This window comes from Podarcis liolepis (assembly GCF_965112155.1).
Source record: "Podarcis liolepis genome assembly, chromosome: 6".
In the NCBI taxonomy this organism is placed as follows: domain Eukaryota; kingdom Metazoa; phylum Chordata; class Lepidosauria; order Squamata; family Lacertidae; genus Podarcis; species Podarcis liolepis.
Genome location: NC_139559.1, coordinates 63,996,036 through 64,018,701, shown reverse-complemented (window position 1 = coordinate 64,018,701; position 22,666 = coordinate 63,996,036). Strand labels below are relative to the sequence as shown.

At 40.7% G+C, this 22,666-nt stretch overlaps 1 protein-coding gene across 2 annotated transcripts in view; it reads left to right on the top strand.

Moving 5' to 3' along the window:
- Positions 1 to 22,666, top strand: part of NEGR1 (neuronal growth regulator 1) — a 444,891-nt gene that overhangs the window by 371,684 nt on the left and 50,541 nt on the right. Inside the window, exon 7 of one of the 2 annotated variants that reach the window (XM_083510583.1) lies at positions 11,366 to 11,407. The exons of the other annotated variant lie outside the window; for it this stretch is intronic. Coding sequence (XP_083366709.1) covers positions 11,366 to 11,407 — 42 coding nt within the window. The remainder of the gene's footprint in view (positions 1 to 11,365; positions 11,408 to 22,666) is intronic. 2 annotated transcript variants of the gene reach the window in all.

Below are 22,666 nucleotides of genomic sequence, written 5' to 3'. Positions count from 1 at the left end.
ATTAGAAATAAGGATTTTAATGCACATACTGCTTACGCTTGGGAATAAGTACTTTGGCACATCTTACACATGAATGTGGTTATAGCAGCACTACAGGTTCTATTAATGCTTCCTAAATGCTTATTGAATACTTTTCTCTATTTGACATAGAAATGTACTGTAGAGACAACAGGCTGTAGTTCTGGATTAAGCGAGATGCTTAAATATATATATAACAGCACATTCATTTTCTTTACAAGGAATTATCACAGCATGACTTCACCTTTACATAACAATAAAATAATTGCTTCCCTATGTCCGACCGAAGGTACATGTAGACCTGGATTTTTTTAACAGTGGCTACCCTGATACCCCAAGGAAGTTTGTAAACTGGATCAAAAAGTTTACAAAGTGTTGTTTTAAAAAATAAGATGTATGCTCTAGGATTCCCAGAGTCCGCTCCAGTCAGTCTATTTTATCATAGACTTGTTGAGTTGAAAGGGACCCCTGCATTACAGTGTTTTCGAAGCGTTTATCTTTTCTCTTTGTTCACTTTCATTGTTCATAGTCTTGTCTCTCTTCTGCTTTCATGGAATCGGTCATCCTGAATCATTCTGGGATCACATCTGTTTACTTCCTAGTAAGGCCAATTGAGAATAAGAAGAATGACACAGGAGAACTCTTTCACCAATCCATACAGCCAAGTAATAATTGAAAATATCACCTAGAAATTTTGAATCTACTCACAGTTTTCTGTTCCTCTTGTGTTTTGTGGCTTTAAACAAGCATCTTAGGCGTTTGTATTTCTTAGCTTCATTGCCATGGTCAGATAAAAGAGGTGGGTGATATTGCTAGGCACGAACTATTCACTTGGATTGTTCATTATCTATTTTTGTTGTTCAGCTGACAGTATGTAAGAATGACTGTGCATTGCATTTGATCCAGACCATCTCTTCCATTTGTGGAAAGGCTCCTTGTTTGCAGGTAGGGTCACAATAAAGTGGGCTTCTCCACCAATAGAAAAGGGGAGGTGATTTCCATGGATTTCCTGTTGTTTAGAAGCAGTTTCTCAGTCCCCCCTACAATGTTGAAGGGCCATATTATATAATGCCAACAGCCAACAAACTCCCTGTAATGATGTTGGTTATTTAGAGCTAGTTGTACAGCTCACCATGTCCATTGTTTAAAAAAACATTTAAAATATTTTTAAAAATATTAAGACATCTGTGCATTTAGTAGCACAGAAACAATATTTTTCTACTTCTACAATGAAATAAAACAAGTCATTTCCTCCCATTTTTATTTGTGTGTGCATGTTTTAAAGGCATTATCCTTCAAAGAATCTCCCTTGCAGCTTTCTGCAAATGACAGATTTCTCCTGCAAGTTAGAATGGTCTGTATTTCAAAGATAATGTGTATATTCTGATGCAAAAGCTATCCGAGTAATTGATGAGTAAACTGCAGCATAAAATGTGACACAAATGGGCAGCTGAAATTAATGTAATAGTATTTCAAGGGAATCCAACTTTATGCTAACTAATAATACACACTAAATGACCATTTTCTTTCATTTGGATGTTACTTCTTCAGCTCTTTTCCAACTAATTTTGGCTGCCAGTCCACTACCTGAATTTGTTTGCAGACAGTCCTACGAAAACAATTGTGTGTCCATAAGCTGCCAGTTATGAATTCATGGAGTTTTTTACTATACGTTCTCCACATCTATTGCAGCACTGAGGGAGGAGCTATTTGTAGGAGACTTATTTCAGATTGAAAAAAGGAAACCATAGTTTTGCAGAAAGATCTCAATCTCAGTCCTGCCCTGCACTTATCTTGCACATTGGGAACTGACCTTCTGCAGTGTGGACTGTTGACAGCATGTTGGTGGTGGTGATGTGACAGTGGGGTGGAGCTCACACAATGAAATCGCATGATGAGGAATGCTTGGAGGTTATAGGCTTTTAAAGCAGTTTATGCTTCATTTTCCCTGATGATAAGGGGGAAAGGGTGTCACATGGCAAAATCCAGTTCAGTTCTGTGAAGAGATTGGCTGTGAGTAGGATGCCTCTGAAAAAACCAGGTCATGCTGTGATATGTAATTGAGATTAGTTGAATTTTAGTCCTGTGCTTGCCTGTTTCCACTGTAAAACCAATAACAGAGCTGTAACGTTTTCTAATCTAGTCCTTGTCTTTCCTATAGTCTTCTCCTGAGGGGTTGTTTTTCTAGTAGAATCATCAGGGGGAACTTCTAAAAATACACACACAGTCCAGCCGACAGCAGTTAGTAGCTGTAGCCAGGCTGAGGAACAATCTTCATAAAAATGTCCACAGTTCTGCTTATAAGCAGCATTTTGTCTGCGGTGAGTGATGACAGGACCATTCTGCGTGTTGTCACCACGCATGTAACTCTTGCTATGAATATAAACCAGTTGAGACATTCACAGAAGATAAAAAAAAGACTGAACAAATCCTCCGGCATCCTGCAGTAGATGATCAAAACACTCAGACCTACCAGCATGTACGAAATAGTCTTTATTGGACATGATGTGCTTACTAATTTTTTAATTGTTATCGATCACATAATCTTTCCTGTTTGCCCTTTCATTAAGCCCTTCTTTAAAAATAGTAACACAGCTGTGCAAGTTACTCGAGCTACAATCAATTCATTTATATTGTTGAGCACCGCCCCAGTCTCTGAGTGGTGCAAGATTCCAGGAATTTCAGGTGCTTACCCAGGGTTTGTGTTTATTTGGGAATGAAATACAATGGAGTCTGTTCTATCTTTATGATATATGGTTTATTTACAAATATATACAACCTGAGCCTATGGACTCACAGCATTAACACCCCCAAAGGGCCTTGCTTCAGATGTGGATTCAGACAGAAATTAATCATGGCTCTGTCTGTCTGTCTGTCTGTCTGTCTTGATTCCCAACTTGCTTCTTTGCTTCATGCTCACATCACTCCAAACTCTGCCCTCAACTCTGCCTTTGTCCTTCTAATAGCTGTGAGTAGAGAGAGGACCTCCCCACCGATTTACCATCTTGCACAGAGACACTTCTTTTGTTCCTCTGAATGGATCACCAGATCACCAGGAAACTAGCTTGGCTATTCCAAGAATTAGGAGGAAGGCAGGCATTCAGCCTGCCCCCCCCCCTAAAAAAAACCTCATGACAGTTCCATTGTCTGCTAGCATTGATCTAATTGCTACAGCTTTAGAATGTTGACTTAAGGAACTACAGATTGTTGACGTTTCAGAGATGGGCAATTTTCTGATACTTTCCAACTTTTACAACAGTAAATCCTATAATCGACTCGCAGGTTTGACCTGTGTATAGCGTTAGATGAGGCAGTTGCTTCAGGTGGTATATTCAGAGGCATAGCTAGCTGCTCTGGCACCCAGAGTGGCGGGGACGGGGCAAGCCGTCCACAGGGGCACCATGGCAATATGCCCAGGGGGGTGCTGCAGCGAGCTGCCCATGGAGTCCGCCTGGTGGACGCAAGCCCCACACTGCCGTTTCGGGCTGCGCAGGCCCCCGAGCCACCATGTCACTCCCAAGGGAGACGCATGGCTTGGACACACTGCAGGCCAGGCACTGCGGTAAGTGCCGCCCCCCGCGGTATGCCATTTTGTCACCCCTTCAGGAATGACACCCGGGGCAGGCCACAATATGCGCCCCTGGGTATATTCTTAAGGAGGTGTCATATGTCATAGCTTTGCCTTTTGCTTCATTTTGTGTGAAAAAGAAAAGCAGGGGAATATGTCGTATATTATGTTGTTGCAATATAGGACCGACATCACCCTACCCAACGCAAGACTTGCAGTTCAGAATTTGAATGGCATTGTAAGGCAATGTTGCACTTCAACTCTGGTCTGCCTTTGCATTTTGGGCCAGGATCCACAGGTCTGCGGATGCAAGTTATCAAGAGTATGCAATGAGAAGTTGGGAGCATGGAGTACCAATATTGGGGCTACCAATTCTTTCTGTTCTACTGCAGGGGTATTGGGTCACAGTGCTGACAAAAGGACATGTTTTTGGAGCCCATACTAGCTCACTGCTGCTCAGTTCCCTTGAGGTTCTTGGATAGGCTGTTATGTGAAAGTTGATGGTTGCCTGATGCAAAATGTTAAAACTGTTAACAGTATTAACTTTACTTCACTCAGATGATGTGACTTTTTCTATATGATAATTGGCTGCATACTTTCCATCTTCTTGAGTTGTCTGATAAAATGTTATTAAGTGGGATGCAGTTTAACCTTCCCACAGTGTGTGCTACAAAACTCCCCCTCCCCCCAAGAATAGGAAATTTGTGATATGATTGTTGTATGATTACCTATGTTTCTCAAAATGGATAAAAGCAGAATCCTTGGGCGGGGGTTGTTGGTTTTTTAAAAAAAGATTACTTTGAGAAGAGAAAACAAGGCGGCTTGTACCCACAACCTGCCCCATTCACTTTGCTGAAGAGGCCAATCCATGAGAAAGGAGTGGTGAAGTTGTTTCTGTATGCTGCAGTTTTTAAGAACCCACCATATCTGTGCTTTTAAATATTTTCCTCAGTGCAAAAATCCATTTCCTAAAAGGGTGGGAGATTTGTAACTCCTGTTAAAGGAAAATCAGACCCTCTTGAGCTCGTGGAAGGAGTTTGAGGGTTCTTTGATCCTGTCATTAGTGTGCATTTATTGATAAGAAGATTTCAAATACTTAAGTAGCTGAGTTGGTGTACAAGAATTTTGAAAATGCTTAAATCTGAAGAAGGAGGTTTTTTCCCTGGCTTGACTCCAGACTTCGTCATGCTTAGACTGAACTCATTGAAATGATAGGTTTTAAGTTAAGTTAGTACTCATGACTAATTTAAATTCCATAGATTTCAGTGGGTCTACTATAAGCATGACGATAAGTCTCAGCCAACCTTGTTTCTTTTGAAAGAAGCTTGGTCTCTGTTTTAATGGAATAAAGTAGATTCCGAATATGGATCTAAGAATCAAGTTTGAGAAGATAAAATATTTCCTTTCAAAATCATCGTCCTCTGTCTCATTAGGTAATAAGGGATGGCAGAATGGTATGAACAAAGTGAAACATCATCTGTGCATGGGGGATTTCTAACCCCTCCTTCTGATGGCAGCCCCTCTGTTCCATGTAGATTATAGGGCTTCTAGAGTGGGATACTCCCACCAGAAGAACCATGCGCATGATTTGGGGGGAAGGACCACAGAATTTGGGGGAAGGGATGTAGCTCAATGGTAGATGCCTCATGCTTTACATGAAAAAGGTCCCAGCTTCAATCCCTGGTGTCCATGCTGGGCAAGAAAGATTCCTGCCTGGAGAGCTACTGCTTGTCAATGTTGACAACTCTGAGCTAATTGGAGCAGTCGTCTGACTTAGTATAAGAGATCTTCCTTTGTTTCTATGCTGAAGCTTTCCAACATACACACTGCTTTCTCTGGATCCCCGGCGGTGGCGGCGGTGGGGAGGAATGTGTTTCCCATTCTTTGTGGCATAGTAAAAGTTGCCATGATGTGCAAAACTTGTTTTAATTTATTCATTTCATTTGGCTAAAAACAGCCAATGGTCTTGTAGTACTGCTGTATTGTGGAAAAAAGAAAGAGCAAAATGGCTACTGCTCTGGATTTTCACTGGGATATATCATGTTACAAAGTCATAAGTGGATAAATAGCGAGGAAAGATTTCTGAAGATGTCTACCACTTCTGCTTCTCCCATACAGTGTCTTTTGATATACTACCCTAAGGGCATGTGTGAGGGAAAATCATTACAAGGAGGCATGGATGGCTGTAATGGGGCAGTTAAAAATTAATTATGTTTCCCATTAGAAATCGGATAGAAGCCTTAACACATGACAGATTAGACATCATGACTGTTATGAACAACCTTTTGTTCTACTGCTGGTTTTCCTGAAGGAGAAAAATGCAGTGCCTTATGTTCACATAATAGTGATATGAAAATACCACCATTTCTTTGTCTGAGCATCATTCTTTTATTTGAAATATGTTGAATCTAAGAGCTTCTTATTACAGTTGCATGAATTCAGAAAGCTGGGCATGTTGTGTATGTTTGTGGTTTGTGGAAACTATTTCCCATAGATGACATAATCAAAAACTAAACATTTGTTTCTGAAACACCCAATGGAGTAATTGGTGAGGAAGCAGAATCCAGTATCTAGGTGTTTACTCATTCTAAACATCTCTGCAGAATCTGAAGACTAGTCAGTCTATCTGTGGCCCTTTTGGCACATTACTGGTATATTAACTTTGGAATCTGTTTCCTAAAGCTTGTTTTTATTGATTTATCAGTGGTTAATTAAAAACATCATTTTGTATTCTGTTTCATAACAATATTTTAGGTCTATTCCTCTCACAAATTATACAAAGCAACAATGTTTACTGAGTGTAGTAATGATATTTATATTGAGAATGTCTATATCCATCAACATCCTTATGTTCATAAAAGAAATCAGTTTGAAAAGTTTGTTTAGCTGAGATCATTGTGAAACATTTGCTTAAAACCCAGAAACTTCATAGAGCTTATCAGGGTGTGGTTTATAGGCCTGGTTTTAAGGAAATAATGAAAGGTTTCCATTTTAAAGAGCCTTCTCTGAAAGCATCCCTCCTGGAAGGAGCACCATGTATTCTGTGCTCCGATTGCTTGGCCCCATAAAGAACACGGCAGCTTCATTTTGAACCAACGTGAACTTCCAAACTGTCTTTAACAGCAGCCTCATGTGGAACATGTTACAGTAGCTTAATCTGTATGAAGCCAGAGCACATGAATAACCATGGTCAGGTCTGCTTTCGCGACATAGGGTCCCAGGTGGCAAATGAATCTGATAAAAGGAACTCCTGAAAATGGATGCCAGCTATCATAGGTTGATCCAGATCCAGGAAGACCCCCCCCCAACTGCTAACTCGGGGGACTGTCATCCCATCCAGGACTGATCACATACCTCCATCTAGATAAACTGGTTTCCTCACCCACAATGTCGTCATTTTATCCAGATTAAGATTTGGCTTCTTTGCCATCATCCGAGAGGTGAGGAGAGCAAATGTTGGGGATAACTGTATGGCAGAACCCTCAAACTGGTAGTATTTGATTGATGCAGCAGTTGAGGTTTTCTATTTGTGAACAGAATTATTTGAAAGAGGCCTCTGAGAATTCAGCCTACTCACTAGTAATGTGAAGGAAGGGAAATGTAATGTGAGGAAGAGAAAGAGAGTCCCATTTCTTGATCCTGAAGAGCAGATGTCTGCAGAAAATTCAACCCCTACCCTGAATTCATTGGACTTCAGTTGCATCATGCATGTCAGTTCATTCAGTATCAACTCCTTGTTTCATGTAATAGCCCAGGATGCTTTTGTGGATGTAGCTTTCGCATGCTGCAGCACTGCATCATGCTATGTGGTATTACCGTATATTTTGCTCTATAAGACGCACCTAGTTTTTGGAGGAGGAAAATAAGAAAAAAAATATTCTGAATTTCAGAACCCAGAACAGCAAGAGGGATCACTGCGCAGTGAAAGCAGAGATCCCTCTTCCTGTTCTGGCTTCTGGGATAGCTGCACAGCCTGTATTCGCTCCATAAGACACACACATTTCCCCTTACTTTTTAGGAGGGAAAAAGTGAGTCTTATAGAGCAAAAAAATACGGTAATTGTTCTCTTGCACGTATGTCCTGTTCACAAGACTTCAGATGTTTAGCTGTGAACAGGTTAAAACACCCATAAACTGATGTGCGGAAAGCACGACAAATTTCAGGAAAGCTGCTAGAATTTCTATATCAAGACTTGGCAAGAATGGAAACTCTGCATCAATCTTGATGATTCCTCAAAGGCTATGAGCTGTGACTTAGTCACATGGGTGTGAATGCACAGAGGCCTCTTTTCAACGATCCCATTTGCAGGTAAAAGCAAGCAATTTCTTTTCCTGCACAACCTTTAGAAACTGATTTTGTGGAAATTTTACTCTGAGATATATATAGATTATTATGGCAAGCAGAATTGCCTCCGTAAATATTGTAAGAATGATGTTTGCTGTATTAAATGGACCCTATAGCTTGTATAAAGTGACCAAACGGGAGGGGGAGGAAGATTAACTTTTTCAGTGTCGGAATAACATGTTATCACAGAACAGCAAGAGAGAAAATTTATGTCATCATCACCACTGAATAATGCTTTTTAAAATAAAGATAACCACAATTCCTTGGGAACTATGGATGTATTGAAAGTGTTGTGTACATTTCTTGGAGCCCTAAATCAAAGTCACATATGTACCATACATTTAAAGTACTCTTATACCACTTGGTACCCACGACCCACCCCCATGAATCCTGGGAAATGTAGTTCATTTAAGTGTGCTGAGAGTTGTTAGGAGGCTCCTCAAAAAGCTACAATTTCCAGCACTTTTAACAAACCCAACGAAAGTTCCTTTCTACTCCATGCTGGTTATTTGGATTCCTTCTGGCAACTGAATAGTTTTTCTTCCTCTGCTAATTTCACCTCTCTCTTTTTGGGCTTTGACAGGGAATTATTATTTTTTGTAAAACATTTTTCCTAATAAGCTTCATCTTCACTGCTTAAAATATTTCACCCTCCTAATAAATCATTGTCCCATGTTCTTTGCAACCACTAACCCTATTAGGTTTTTACTAGGACCTGGTTCAAATATATTATTTATCATTTTTAGGTTGCATTAGTTCCCATGTAGAGCTAGTCACATTAACTGCAGTGTGAAGGAAGCAGTTCTGACATGGAGAAAGTATGCTCACAGAGACAGCTTCCTGTGGGCAATTAAAGGTTGTTGTTGGTTTTTTTTTGGGGGGGGGGTAATCTCACCCACCATGCACTTGCAAAATTGCAGTTCAGTATTTAGGATGAACACATGCCATGCATGTTCATGCCAGGCCAGATTATTTAATCCACAGCCATACTCTGAGAGTTGCTTTTGAGCACATTTGAACCAGACCAAACATTCCTTGACTCACCCTGCTCTCCCATTCCACATGGGGTTTGTCCCAGGTTGCGTTAAGCCAGTGCCACATCCACAGGACAGAAGGAGGGGAACGCGGCAGGGGTCCTTTCACTGTGCCTGTTTCCAGACCCAGGCCAGTCTCAATAACATCACATGATAACAGTATGGTTGGTTAATTATCCAGCAGACCCTGTGCTATTTCTGCATCTTGTGCCTCATCCTGTTCTAGGGATTTCTGCTGGCTGCTTGCTGTTTGGAAAGGCGCACTGGAGCTCTGATTTCTAGCAGGGCTTCCTGCTCTACCTCCACCCCCATCCAACCCCTAATCAAGCATGGTGGATCCAGGTTTGGATTGCTCTGTAAATGTGATAGGACTGCAGCAACAGGCAATTATGAACATCTTCAAGTTACTGTACTTTGGTTTCTCTAATGGATACTAATCTGTGTGCTGGATCTGCTGCATTCACTACCACACTTGATGTACAATTTCAGCTTCTGGCAGCCATCAACACTTCCGCGAACGCATGTTGTTGGTGTGCCACAGGGGAGAAATAAAACTCCTGGTACTTGTAACTTTTGCCTTGATTTGCAGGGATATTTCCTCTCCTGAGATGCAGAAGAATTCCTCCCTACCAGTATTTATACATAATTCCAATATGTGCAAAGGGTTAGGTTAACTCCCCAAGAAAGCTAATGTGTTCTAAGTGTGAGTGAAAATTTAATGCTCCTTACTTCTTTTACCGTATAATAGAGTGATGCTTGAATTCTGATCTGAAGTAATGCCATGGCGTTTCAAGTCAGCATAAGAGCAACTACGAGCTGTCTGAGCAAAAGGGAGGGAGAATTAATAGTGTGGCTTCAATCCTTGGATATGATTGACAGTATATGATACGAAATAATAGCCTTTCAAAGGCCATGCATTTTTGCTTCTCAAAGGAATTGTGAAGTTACTGCATAGCAGGTCAAGGTCTTCAAGTAGCATAATTATCAGAGAAGTGCCAATCCAAAATCGTTTTCCATTTTAAAAAATGTGCTAATTTATAGGTGAAGTTGATGGTGGCTTTTCTTCTTCTTTTTTGAGAGCTGAAAGAATGTATTTTACAAAAAAAAGTGCTTAGAATATAATGATACACAATTTTGACATGTTTTTCATTTCAAATACAGCAGCATTTTAAAGAAATGGTCATTTGAATTTAATTCTTTGAGTTGTGTATTAGCCTGGTTTTGATTTGCGTATGCTGTGTCAGGCAGAGAGTGACAAAAATATAGATGGAAATGAAAAGTGAAAAATGGTATGTTACAATCCATTGGATACTTACTTAAAAGTAACTTGCACTAAATCAGTGTGACAATTCCAAAGAAAAGTGTTTGTGGACAATTGGACTTTGGTGTGAAAATACCGCTTCTGGTTTGAAATACCGCTACTGGTTTGTACCTTATCTATATTTATAAATCTGATATGATTTGTTTGTTGGCCATTAATAAAAGTCAATGGGTGGAATGCAATGTAGTGCAAGGAAGTGTCCCCTTGAACACACAGGGCTTTTGGTTTGTTTTCTCCCCTGAAACTGCCACCCATGCGCCCCAAAATCTGCTCCAGAGGGTTGGGGGACCCTGTGGAGCAATTTTGTTGTGGGGCTGCAAGGGGGAAGGAAAGAAGTTTACATTCTGCTATGCAAGCAGATTTCCATTGTACAGGGGAGTGGACATTAATGAATGCCACCAATTAAATGAAATTAAAGCTGGCCTGTATTGAGAAAACCTTAAATTAATGCCTTGTTTCATGACTCACTGAGCTGCTGTGAACCTTATTTTAAACTTTCCTTTCAAATTTACTAGACCAAAATGTATGTCACCATTTTTGTCCATTTGATGCATTAAAAAAAATCCTTGATTAAAAGAAATCACTGAAAGGTATTTTGGACCTTTGTATGGACATATGCATTTTTTAAAAACCCCAATAAAATTTTAAAAATCAGTTGTGTGAGCAGATAATTACATCTGTATTCACATTAAAAGATGGATATTAAGGTGTATTTTGTATGCTGATTTCAGTCACCTACCAGACAACTTTATCAGAGAACTTCAAGGGTAGGTCAGCAAAGGCAGTTTGGCTGTAGTTTGTCTCTCAGAGTGTTTTATTTTGACTCCTGTGTCTTAGTGATGCATGAATAAAGAAACTGATGTGTGTCACCCATGAACACGGTTTTTGCTTACTGCATGATTTTCACAGAAAACGCCAAAGTCTTGGTGGGTTTTGTTTGTCTTCCTTGTTTCCTAAGTTAACCTCATAAGCATTATCTGTTGCATGACCATGACCGATGACTGTCTCATTTTGTATTTGTCTTCCATATGTGATTAATATCCAAATGTTCTTTTTTTTCTTCCTTTTCCCTTTTTGTAGAAATTATTGAGCCTACTACTACTAGTCCTGTCTCAAGCCCAGGTCAGTATCCACATACACCCCCAAAGTATGCTTGGGTACTCTCTCCCTCCCTCTGTCTTTCAAAGGAATGACAACATATATGTTGCTGTCATGCCAGTAGACACGCAGTTGGTGTTGAGCAGTATTACTTCTATTACTGCTGAATTGTCTCTTTCCTGTCTTTGTGCACTCACCGTTTGTGCTGCTCTTTGGGCAAATGCTATTCTGCCTTGGTAGATTTCTTTTATGAAAGCGCTTCTCTGTTTCCCTCTGTCCCAAAGATCACACAGCAGATGCAGACAGCATTGGCTTAGTGGTGAAATGCCTTGTGCTTTTTATATTCTCTTTGTGGTATTATCTGTGCTAAATTGATTGTTGGCTGTTTTGCTGGAAGCAAAGCATTTGTGTGAGTTTTCTTCCCCCCCTGGCTCTTCCTTTGTGCATATTGTGTTGGAACATCTATGACCGAATGCAGGGCTGTGCTAATGATGGGGTACCTTTTTCTGTAAAGGTTGTTCACATAGCAAAGCTTCATGAGCTGAAGTAACACAAGATGAAGATTTTTATTAATTTTAACTTACAAGGTCAGATCTTCAGAGAGAAATGCAGATTTTCTATCTCCCGATTAATAAAAAAGACAGAATCATTCCTTGCTCTTTGAGGGCTATTCTGTTATTTACTTCCTGTCGTAATTTCACTGGACTAACACCTGCAGAGGTTACTTTAGCTCTAAAAAACCCAAAAACCCTGATGTGTAGAATGGCTATATACCGTATTTTTTGCTCTATAAGACGCATTTTTTCCCTCCTAAAAAGTAAGGGGAAATATGTGTGCGTCTTATGGAGAGAATGCAGGCTCTGCGGCTATCCCAGAAGCCAGAACAGCAAGAGGAATCGCTGCTTTCGCTGCTTCTGGCTTCTGGGAGTCAGAATATTTTTTCCCCTTGTTTTCCTCCTCCAAAAACTAGGTGCGTCTTATGGTCTGGTGCATCTTATAGAGCGAAAAATACGGTACATATTTTTTCATACTACTTAAGGAATGTCTTTCTTTACCTATCCTCTAAAAAAATCAGAACTGTGGAAACAGGTTCTGCTGCCAAACCAGTGCATATTTCTACAAAACCATAGCAGTGTTTTGATACAGGCATTCTACAAATCTTCAGCAAAGACTTGGCCTACCCCTGGTAGCCACAACGCCGAGGGCAGATGCTGACACCAAAATTCTAGCTTCGCAAACTTTTGAAATATGGCAGTCTTTAGTGTGGAAATTTGCCCTGCTTTGAAGATGTATAGTTTGAACTATAAAGAATGAGAGTTCCCACTGCTTCTGTAGAAATTCTCATGTGTTTTCTGTGTCATTCATGCAGTGTCTGACACAGCTGTGCAACGAACTAATCTAGCAGTGTCTTGAAAGAAACACTTAAAAGTCGTGCTTAGCGTTTGTCTGGTAGTCTCACTTGCCACATAGCTGATAATATAGCTCACTAGAATTTGCTTTTTCTTTTCATTTTACCACAGTGTTATAAAAAAAGCTATGCTATGCTATAAAACTTAATACAACCTAAAGTACATTTATACCCAAGTTGTTAGTTGTGTGTTTGAACACATTCTTTCTTTAGAAAGTGATCCTCAATTGAAACGTTTTGCAGGTTGAGAAGCATTGTGTTCTGGTGCACTTTTTCTATAGTTTTAACATTCCTCCCCATACCTACTCCTGAGCCTAAAACTTACAGTCAATCAGTAGATTTGTTGCTCAACCAAAGATCATAACAAATCTGAACAGTATAGTATTGACAGGTGGAGAGCCACAAACTCACACGGTGCCATCAGATAGATTATTCCCTCCTGAGCACTGTAAAGTATTGGTGGTTCATTGCAGAGGATTTTCCAAGTTCGTGGCCAATGGCCACATAAGCTACCCTCCTCTCTTCCCAGAAAGGCTACATTTTATGTCTGTTTTGTGAAAAACAGGCACATGCAAGTGGACGCTATTGAGAATTCTGAAGCTTTCCCCAGAAGCACAGGGCCATAATGGGAACATAGACATACATGCAAAGAAGCAAGGGTTGCTATCACCTTGCATGAAGATTTAGGTGGTATGCAGCAATGCTCCTTTCAGGACTAGAAATCCTGTGGGCCTGGGATCTTCAAACTCTTAATACTGTCTCTTTATTAGTATTCCGTAATACTTTGCTTCCCCATGGCTAGTTATGTGCTGAGATTCCTTGGGAACTTCAATCTGCTGGGTAAGCCTTATCTAGAAGATTTATCTTCTAGATAAAGGCAGGATCCAGTGGCAATACCTGCTGTAGGGAGTATCCATTCATCTTACTGCTACCCGCCCAATGACTAATTGATCTTTCGCTGTAGCGAGAATGCATAAATATTGTCAAGGCTACTATCGTAACCCCCTATTGCTGATGGGGTTGCCAGAAACCACAGGGACCGTAAGCATAGCTGTAATGCTTTGTAGCTTGCTTTTAGCTGTCTAAGAAAAATATTTACCCTTTACCCCATTTGTATGTCCAAAATGAACCCCTGCCATTTGGCAAAACAAGAAGTTTTATTCTTCAGACCTTCAGTCAACTTGTGGATGCAGGACTGGTCCCACTCCAGATGATTGTAATTGAATGGCTTAATGCTTGAAGAAGCCCACAGATTGAACAAGAAGGAATGATGGATTCTTAATATGGTCCCCTTTTGATTTATTTCATTCATTTCTTCTATAAGTGTTCCACAGGCAGTGGGTGTCTTTGTGGCTTCATCTCTCCACCTTTGATGTTGTTGTTGTTGTTGTTGTTGTTGTTGTTGTTGTTGTACAGATTTATTGACTGCTTCACAGCATGAAGCCATCAAAGCAGTGCACAGTGTAGAAACAGGAAAAAAAACACAGAAGGTCCTTTTATTGGCTTCCTGGTTTTTGAGGAGATTGAATGAGTTTGGTTATTTTTGAACCCTTGATTTCTTTTTTGTGTGGCGTTTTCTTATTTTAAGCTGCTTTGGATGGGCCATTACACCAGTGTTTCCCAAACGTTTTTGGGCAACGGCACACCTGTTTACCGGGAAAAAATCTCGCGGCACACCACCATTAAAGCCCCGCCCCGTGACGTCAGCGCGCAGCGTCACGCCGGGAGGGACGCACAAAAGTGAAAGTTTTTTCCCTTCCCCTTGCCGGGGTGGGAGGAGGCAGCAGAGCGAGGGATTGAGGGACGGCGGCAGCTGAGGCGGCGGCGGCTGTTGTGGTGGTGGCGGCGATAGCGGGCGGAGGAGGAGCCGTCGCCGGGAGTTGCTGCTGCTGCTGTTGCTGCTGCTGCCCGGACATGCCGGCCTCCTCCTCCTCCGCTGTCTCGCGCTCCTCCCTTTTGCGCGCGCTGCCCCGCCGCTCGGCACCAGCACCGCGGAGCCGCCTCCGGCTCGACGCGGATCCTCGCCGCCGCCGCCTCTCGCCGCCCGACTCGCCCGCCTCCCTCCCACGGCACACCAGCCGGTGTCTCACGGCACACTAGTGTGCCGCGGAACACCGGTTGGGAAACACTGCATTACACCCACAAAACAGCCCTGAAACATTTCATGGTAATGGTGATAGTAATCTGTTTGCTTCCTTATCACTCCCTCCCAAAATACCACGCACTACAATCCAGTAAGAAGTTAATAACAGATACGAATGGGCTTTAGTGTGTCTGACTTCATGCTGGATCGTGGCCAGTTTATTTCAACGTTAAACGAAATAGATATTGTATCATTTTGTTTTGTCTCACTGGTGATGTAAATTGCTTAGCTTTAATGTTCGAGTTCTTTCAACACTTTGAATGTACAACTAAAATGTAGCAATCTAGGGCTGTGTGTTTTTAATAGCTGTTTATTCCTTGTCAGCAAATGAAGTTGGAGAGCAAATAATGAAGATTTATGGAGTACTTTTGAAAATAGAAATGTTTATGGGTGGCCTATGTTACACTGTTTTAGGAGGCTTTCATGAGAAAGAAGGAATCGGTGATGACAGGGGAAAATTACAGCCTTAGAAATGAGTATAATGTGTTTAAAGAGCCTATCTTGGTCCCAGTTTTGATTCTGTTTTGCTGACATCATTGGCAGAACTTCCATTTCCCATTAGTTCATCATACCATACCCAACTACCTCTCAATGATGAACATTTCTTCTTGTCATGCTAGCTGCTAATTAGCCATTGTTCACTTTCAGTCAACATCAAAAATAATTGGAGAGGGATTTCCTTCACAAACCCTGAAAATATCATCTGGACAAAAACCATAAACATAAATGTTTGACATTTTGAGAGGCAGGCAGTACTGATCAATGTTGTTGCAACTGATGATGATTCAGAAATGCTGGCAGCAATGAAGAGAGAGAAAGGGAGAGACGACAACAAATGAACATTTTCTAGTGAACTTCAAGAATTGGCTTGAAATTCTACATGAAGATCATTGACTGACAGGCAAAATTAACTATGACTAAATGAAAAGCATTGCAAAACATGTATAATCTCCACTGAAGATAGTGTTGGGTGAAAGTTGATGCAGTGTGGAAATTTACAGCTTAAAAATGAAGAAGATGAACATTTGCAAGCAAAGGACTGCAGAAAGCAGATTGTTTTATAGCAGATTGGCCAAGAGGAATTTATATAATTGGGGGAAATATTAATAGGAACTAGAGAACTGAGCAAGGGGCCACAGCTCAGTGGTGAGTACATGATTTGCATACACAAAATCTCACGTTCAATCCCTAGCATCTCCAATTAACAGGATGTCAAGTTTCAGAGCTGTGACTACTTGCATAACCTTGGAGGACTGTTTGCCAGTTGAAAAAGGCAGTTGGTCTCACTCCACATAAAAGCAGCTTAATATGCTCATAGGTTCACTATGCCAGCTATATTCAAGAAATGAAAAAACACCATGTGATCAAGAGATTTGATCAGATGAGCCTCAAATGCAAGGACGGCGAGCTTGAATAAATATTCATAATGTTGTTTCCTTGCATACGAAATGCATGTGATGTATTGATATACGGGTTTAAAAATCTATTAACCTATTTTATCAGGTATTATTGTGAAAGGGTGGGCGGAACCCTCTGAACCTTCATATGTATGCTAATAGGATCTGAACTGGTAGCGACTGATCAGGACCAGAACTTGAAGTCACAGTGCCTAGCTCAATGAAGATGTCAGTTCAGTGTGTGGCAAACCCCCTCCCCCCAAAAAGGGTGAATTCCATGGAAATAAAACTGCTGATATCATAATGCTGTTGCGCAAATCTATGGTGTGACCACACTTGGAACACTGTGAATATTCTCAAAAAGGATACTAAAGAGCTGGAGAAGTTTCAGAAAAGGGCAAGCAAGATGGTCAAGGGGCTTGATCAACTTCCCTGTGAGAAAAGGTTAAAACACTGGGGCTTTAAGGGGGGGGGGAGATGCCTATGGAATGATGCTGGGAATGCAGAAAGTGGGTAGAGATAAGGTTTTTCCCCGCTCTCATAATTGTAGAACCTGGAGCCACTGATGAAGCTTCATGTTGGAAGATGCAGGACTGCCTAAAGAAAGGTGCTTCTTCAAAGACCATGTAGTTAGAACAGGCATAGGCAAACTCCGGCCCTCCAGATGTTTGGGACTACAATTCCCATCATCCCTGACCACTGGTCCTGCTAGCTAGGGGTGATGGGAATTGTAGTCCCAAACATCTGGAGGGCTGGAGTTTGCCTATGCCTGAGTTAGAACCATGCAGTTCCCTCTCACGAGATGTAGTGACTGTCATCAGCTTGCCTGGTTTGAGAGAGGAATAAAAAAATTCATGGAGAGTAAGGCTATCCATGGCAACCAGCCATGATGGCTGTGTTGTGCCACTAGGGGCTGGAGGCAGTATGTCTCTGAATACCAGCTGCTGTGAATCACAAGTAGCAAAGGGACTGCCAAATTAAGGTGCTGCTTGCAAGCTTTCCGTTTCCATTCGGCCGGCCACAGTTCGAACAGGATGTTGGACTGGATTGGTCTTTGCTCTGATCTAGCACAACACTTTTGTCCTCTTATATTCTCAAAAAACTATTGCCTACATCTAGCCATATTTTATGTGCAGTTCATAATTATTGTGGGGAAATAAGGATTGTGTAGTGCAGACTATTGTTGAGTATTACATAATGCTGTGATTTGGATTTGTGCACCCACTGGAAATCTATTGTTAGACTATAGTCATAGAGCATGACAGCCATTCAGATATAGTTTTAAAAGTGCTGAAGGCAAGCATTCTCTCCTAGTTTACAGGCTGTGGTAGATACACAAAAAACAGAAGGTAGATCTATATTAAGAATAATGTTGCTTGCATTCCTGTTTTGTAAAAAGAATCCCTAATTAACTGATTGTTTTAAAACAATAAAAGTGGCATATGTTTTTCATGAAATCAGAAAAGGAAACTTGGCATTATATATAACAGAAACCTTGCAAATGTCTGCATACTTATATGGCTGAATTTGGGGTCTCGTATGGGAATTCCACAAGCAGGACCTGGGTGCAGCAGTGCTCTCCCATTTTGTGATTCCCAACAACTGTTATTCACATGCATGCTGTCTCTGCCACTGGAGGTAGAAAACAGACTTCGTGGCTAGTAGCCATTGATAGCCTTATAATCCAAATGGACATAGGCTAGATTCAGAGGTTCTGTTGGTTCCCTGAATCTTTACTTACTGACTGACTTACAGCAATTCTGTGTCTTCCAGTTAAAAATAAATAAATTGCTCTTTCACAAATGGAAGGATTTCACCCAGCTGAGGTTTTTCACCCAGTTGAGGTTTGACGGGTGGAAAAAGGGGAGTTGATTTTAATTGATTACCCCTTTCCCCACCAAATACCCCATGCCACCCTCACTTTTTTTTCTGGAGGGTCCCCCAACCCTTCAAAGCAGCTTTTCAGAGACCACAGAGATTCTTGGGAAGATGGGGGAATCAGTGCAAATTGGCTCCCCACCTTCTGATAATGGGATCATCCACTCAAGGCATTTCTTGACTCAAGTATACGCTGTAATTAAGGCTTGTAAACATCACCTGACTGAAACTATAATTGTGATTCTAAATTGGTAAAAAAAAGCAAGCAAGCAAACAGCCACCTCCCAAAAATGCCAGTCGTGTGTGTGTGTGTTACATTGGGATGCCACTGGGAATTAAAGGAAATAAAAACAAAGAGTTCTAAATAACATATAAAGAAGACATATATGTGTATTATTTAAGTAGTAGCTGAATTGAACAAATATATACCTTGCATTCAATCTGTGGTTTTTACAGCTATGTCTACTATCAGCCTGTTATGAATAGAACTGGCAAATCAAGAAAACAAGGAGAACATTGGCCAGGCTTCATTACATGGGTGACAAAATAATTCCCTCTTCCCCCCAATACCATACCATAATAACCCCATACCAATCATAATCAATCACTGAAATATTTTAGTTAACTCTGAGACATCCTTTTTATTGTGCATTCATAAAGATCACACCTGTTCTGAGGGAGAGGGAATTCTACTATTGTTGAGCTATAGCTTTTCAGTCAGCAGTAATGTGGTAGCATTGAGGCAGCCTCGTAGAACAATTATTAAAGCAGGTTGGTGTGTGGACATAAATGTACTAGTGGTATAAATCCACAAATTTTTGCTGACTATTGCTGTCACGGGCATGATGACCACAGCCCGGTGTGGGGTAGAACATGGAAATGAACATAGGAGATGGGTATTGGGTTGAAATTAGGCCACAACATTATTGATTACAGATGTCAGTAGGTTTGCTTAGTCACTGGGCATGTATCCAGCATCAGAAAGCCCACATGCCGGCTGATAGGAACCTAGTGGGGTCAGCCGTGCTAGGGAGTCAACCCCAATGTGGACTGGGTGCCACGACCCAACACAGGCTGCCAGTGGAAGAGGTGTTTTGGCTCATTGGCCCCTGTGTGGACTCCCAGACAGAGTCATCCCTCTTGGGCTGCGTTAATGGAGTACCTGCTCAGCTAAAGATCCAGCCCCATGCTTCACCATTATATTTATATCCTGTATTTTTCCTATTCCAGGACTCATGCAATTGCTTTGAAACAATGCAGTGTTCAAATTTATATGCTCAAGTAAAAAAATAGGTGACCATCAAGGCTGTGTCTAGTGCCTAGCTAAGCAGCTGCTGAGTTCTAGTTCTTGTGCTGTGCCTCTCAGGGTGGTACCTACTAATGCTTCTACTAGTGCAACAACTTGGCTGTGCATCAGAACCCCTCCCCTCCTCTCTCCATATGCCCCCTTAATCTGTTCTGGGAGTTGCCCCAACTTTCTAGAACAGTTTGGAGGCAAGGGCACACAGGGGAAAGAGAGAGAGCAGTTCAGTTGCACAGGTAGAAAACCTTGTGCTAGCGGAAGCATTTCATCAGCCACTCACTTCTTTTGGTCCAGGAGGTTACTCTGCAAAAAGCTTCAAAACGTTGTTATAGATCTCGTGGAAGCTATGAACATGGCCTGGTGGAACCTCCTTTTCTGCCCTTCCACAATGTTTGTGGTCAGTTATTACAATTGCAGTGTTTATTGACAGAGATTGGTTTAGGACCAGAGTGACTCTAGTTTGCATTTCCTTCCAGAAGGGTTTGAATACCGTAGGTCGGTTGGGTCTGCCTGTGGTTGACTACATTTCCAAAAGCGGCCCATGGGTATAATGCCCAGGTGTTTAAGGTATGCTGGTAACCAGTAAGTTCAGTGAAGTATTTACTGTTGGATTGGACTCGGTCTGATGGCACAGGTGGCTGTTTTAATGTCACTTAGATCATTTTTCAATTCTGCAGGTGTTACATGGGTATATACTACTCTATTCCACTTTTCTCTTGCTGTCTCTATGTCAGGTTCTGTGTTGCATACTGCCAGGTAAAGGCATTTCTTAAGTTTTCTTGAGACGTTTTGGGGCATGGTCTGTTTGCAGAAGATCAGGTGTGGCTGCTGTACTCAGCGTCTAAGATCCACATTTTTCCACTATGGTACTTAGTAGGGGGAAAAGTACAAACATCTCTCATACCAAATCAGACCAAGATTCTTTATACCCTGTCCAATGTTCAAGTTCAGCTGATTGTACACTAACTTTGGGGAAACTAATCAATGTAGCAAGGGTACTGGTGAAAGTCACCTTCGCTTTCTTTCATGAGGAAAGTGGGATGTAAAATTTTAAATATACAATAATAAATACGTGGATTAAATCTGGTTCTTTTTATGTACATTGTTGTCTGTATTTACCATTGTGTTGGGAGTTCTTCGCTGAACTAAAATTGCCCATAGAGCCTCTATAAGAACTGTGTTGGTGTGCTTTGTAAATTTTTATTTTTGTAAGTTGAAATTACTTTTCCATTTCTTACTGCAAGAGAACATTTATTATCCACAACAAAGAGATTTCAAATGACAATTTCCTTTGTTAAAAAAAAGGGGGGGGATACTACATGGATGCTAATTTGAGGCAACTGACTTTCTTTTCTTTTTATACTTTAATTCCGCAAGAAGATGAACATATTAAAACAGTTAATAAAGTAGAGCCTGCATTAACTTAGGAACAAAAGGATTTTCTACAGCGTGAAGACAAGAAACTTGAAAGGTGGCAAGTATTTCCACTAAATCTAGCATGTTATATGAGAAACAAAAAACTCAATTACATCTAATTAAGGCCACATACAATGAGTCAGAGAAGCTGTGAAGCTTAGTTGCTTAGTTTCATGTTAATAACAGTAGAAATGAGAAGTTGTAAGTCCACAGTTTAGCATTGTATTCAGTATTCTATACCATATTCCCTAGACATCTGTGTTAATATTGAGTTACCCTTACTGATTCTATAGATGATGAAATGGGTCTATAGATTTGAAAACTGGGCCTGGCAGTAATATTCATAATTTTCAAGTGTTTCTAACTTGAAATTGATTAGGAGGAGGATCTCTGTGAAGTACTGAAATAGGGGAAAGAGTTGAAATAAAATGCTAGAAAATCAAGTAGCAGTATTAGTAGGAAATAATTAGTGACCTTTCCTAATTGGCTCATTTCATGAAGTGTTTTTTTGTATAAGTTAGTTCAATGAGAGATGTTCCATTTGTGTCCGTTATTAAGATGAAAAGTACACTGTGTGCATTTTAGTAAATTGATTCTTACCATTTTTATTCCAATTACTACCAATTTTACTTCTTCAGTATATTTTAAAACATTAAAAGATACTAAAATAACAATTTTCAGAATGAACTAACACAGAAGAAACATGTTTACTTCTCTTTTCAATGCCAATTTGGACTTAAGTAATTGTTTTCTGGACTTGGTATCCTTGAAATGTGCAGTCTTATTGTGGCCAGAAATATTCTGTTTAATAAATCATGGATTTGCTGTTATGGAGGAAGATTTGCATTTGATTTTCTCAGTAATGAAAGACCTTAACAAACCATTATCTAAGTTTCCTGTTAGTCATCTCCCCCCACCCCAGATTTAAAGCAAGACTTTACCCAGCTGAAATCCCATTGAATGAAATAAATGGAGCAACAAATGTCAGGATTTACCTAAGTTGTAACTTTTAGCCCATACCTCTCACCTGGGCCTCACAGTAATATTCATAATTATCAAGTGTGTCTAACTTAAAATTGATTAGGAGAGGTTGTTTCTCTGTTTGGCTGACTCATGGGATCAAAAACTCTCACAGAGATACATGACCCCACACTTCTGCTGGGGAAAGATTATCACAATCCAGAGAGATACTGAATGCATGTTTCATAAGGGACTGTCACCCATATGATCAAGTGGCAGTGATTTTGTGTTGTCATGTGCCTCAAGAACAGCTGTATCAACTGAGGCTTCACCAAAAAAATAGTAATTCTCCAACATCTCCCAAGTGAACAACTAAGTTCCTTTCATAGAAAATATTTTGTACGGTATCAACTCATTTTATTATTCTGCTCAGGGAGGCGTTTCTGTACCTGTCAAATTTGTAGTGATTTTTTTATTGGGGGGTCAGGGAAGATACAATTCTTATGTTTTAAAGCCCTTAGGAATGATTTATGTGCTTGGTGTACAACATTTATAGACTGCAGTGCTTCACTGATGTTGAATCAGTTTCATTGGCTTGAGTGCCAAATTGCATAGAACTCAAACCTACCCATGGAACTCCCCCCGATTCATTTCAGTGTTTGAGGTGATGTCTGTGGGCACTTGAAAAGAGGGAATTATGTTGTTGGATACTAATGGGCATATGATTCACGCCATAACAGCAAGATGGCGTGAATCATATGCCCATTAGTATCCAAGA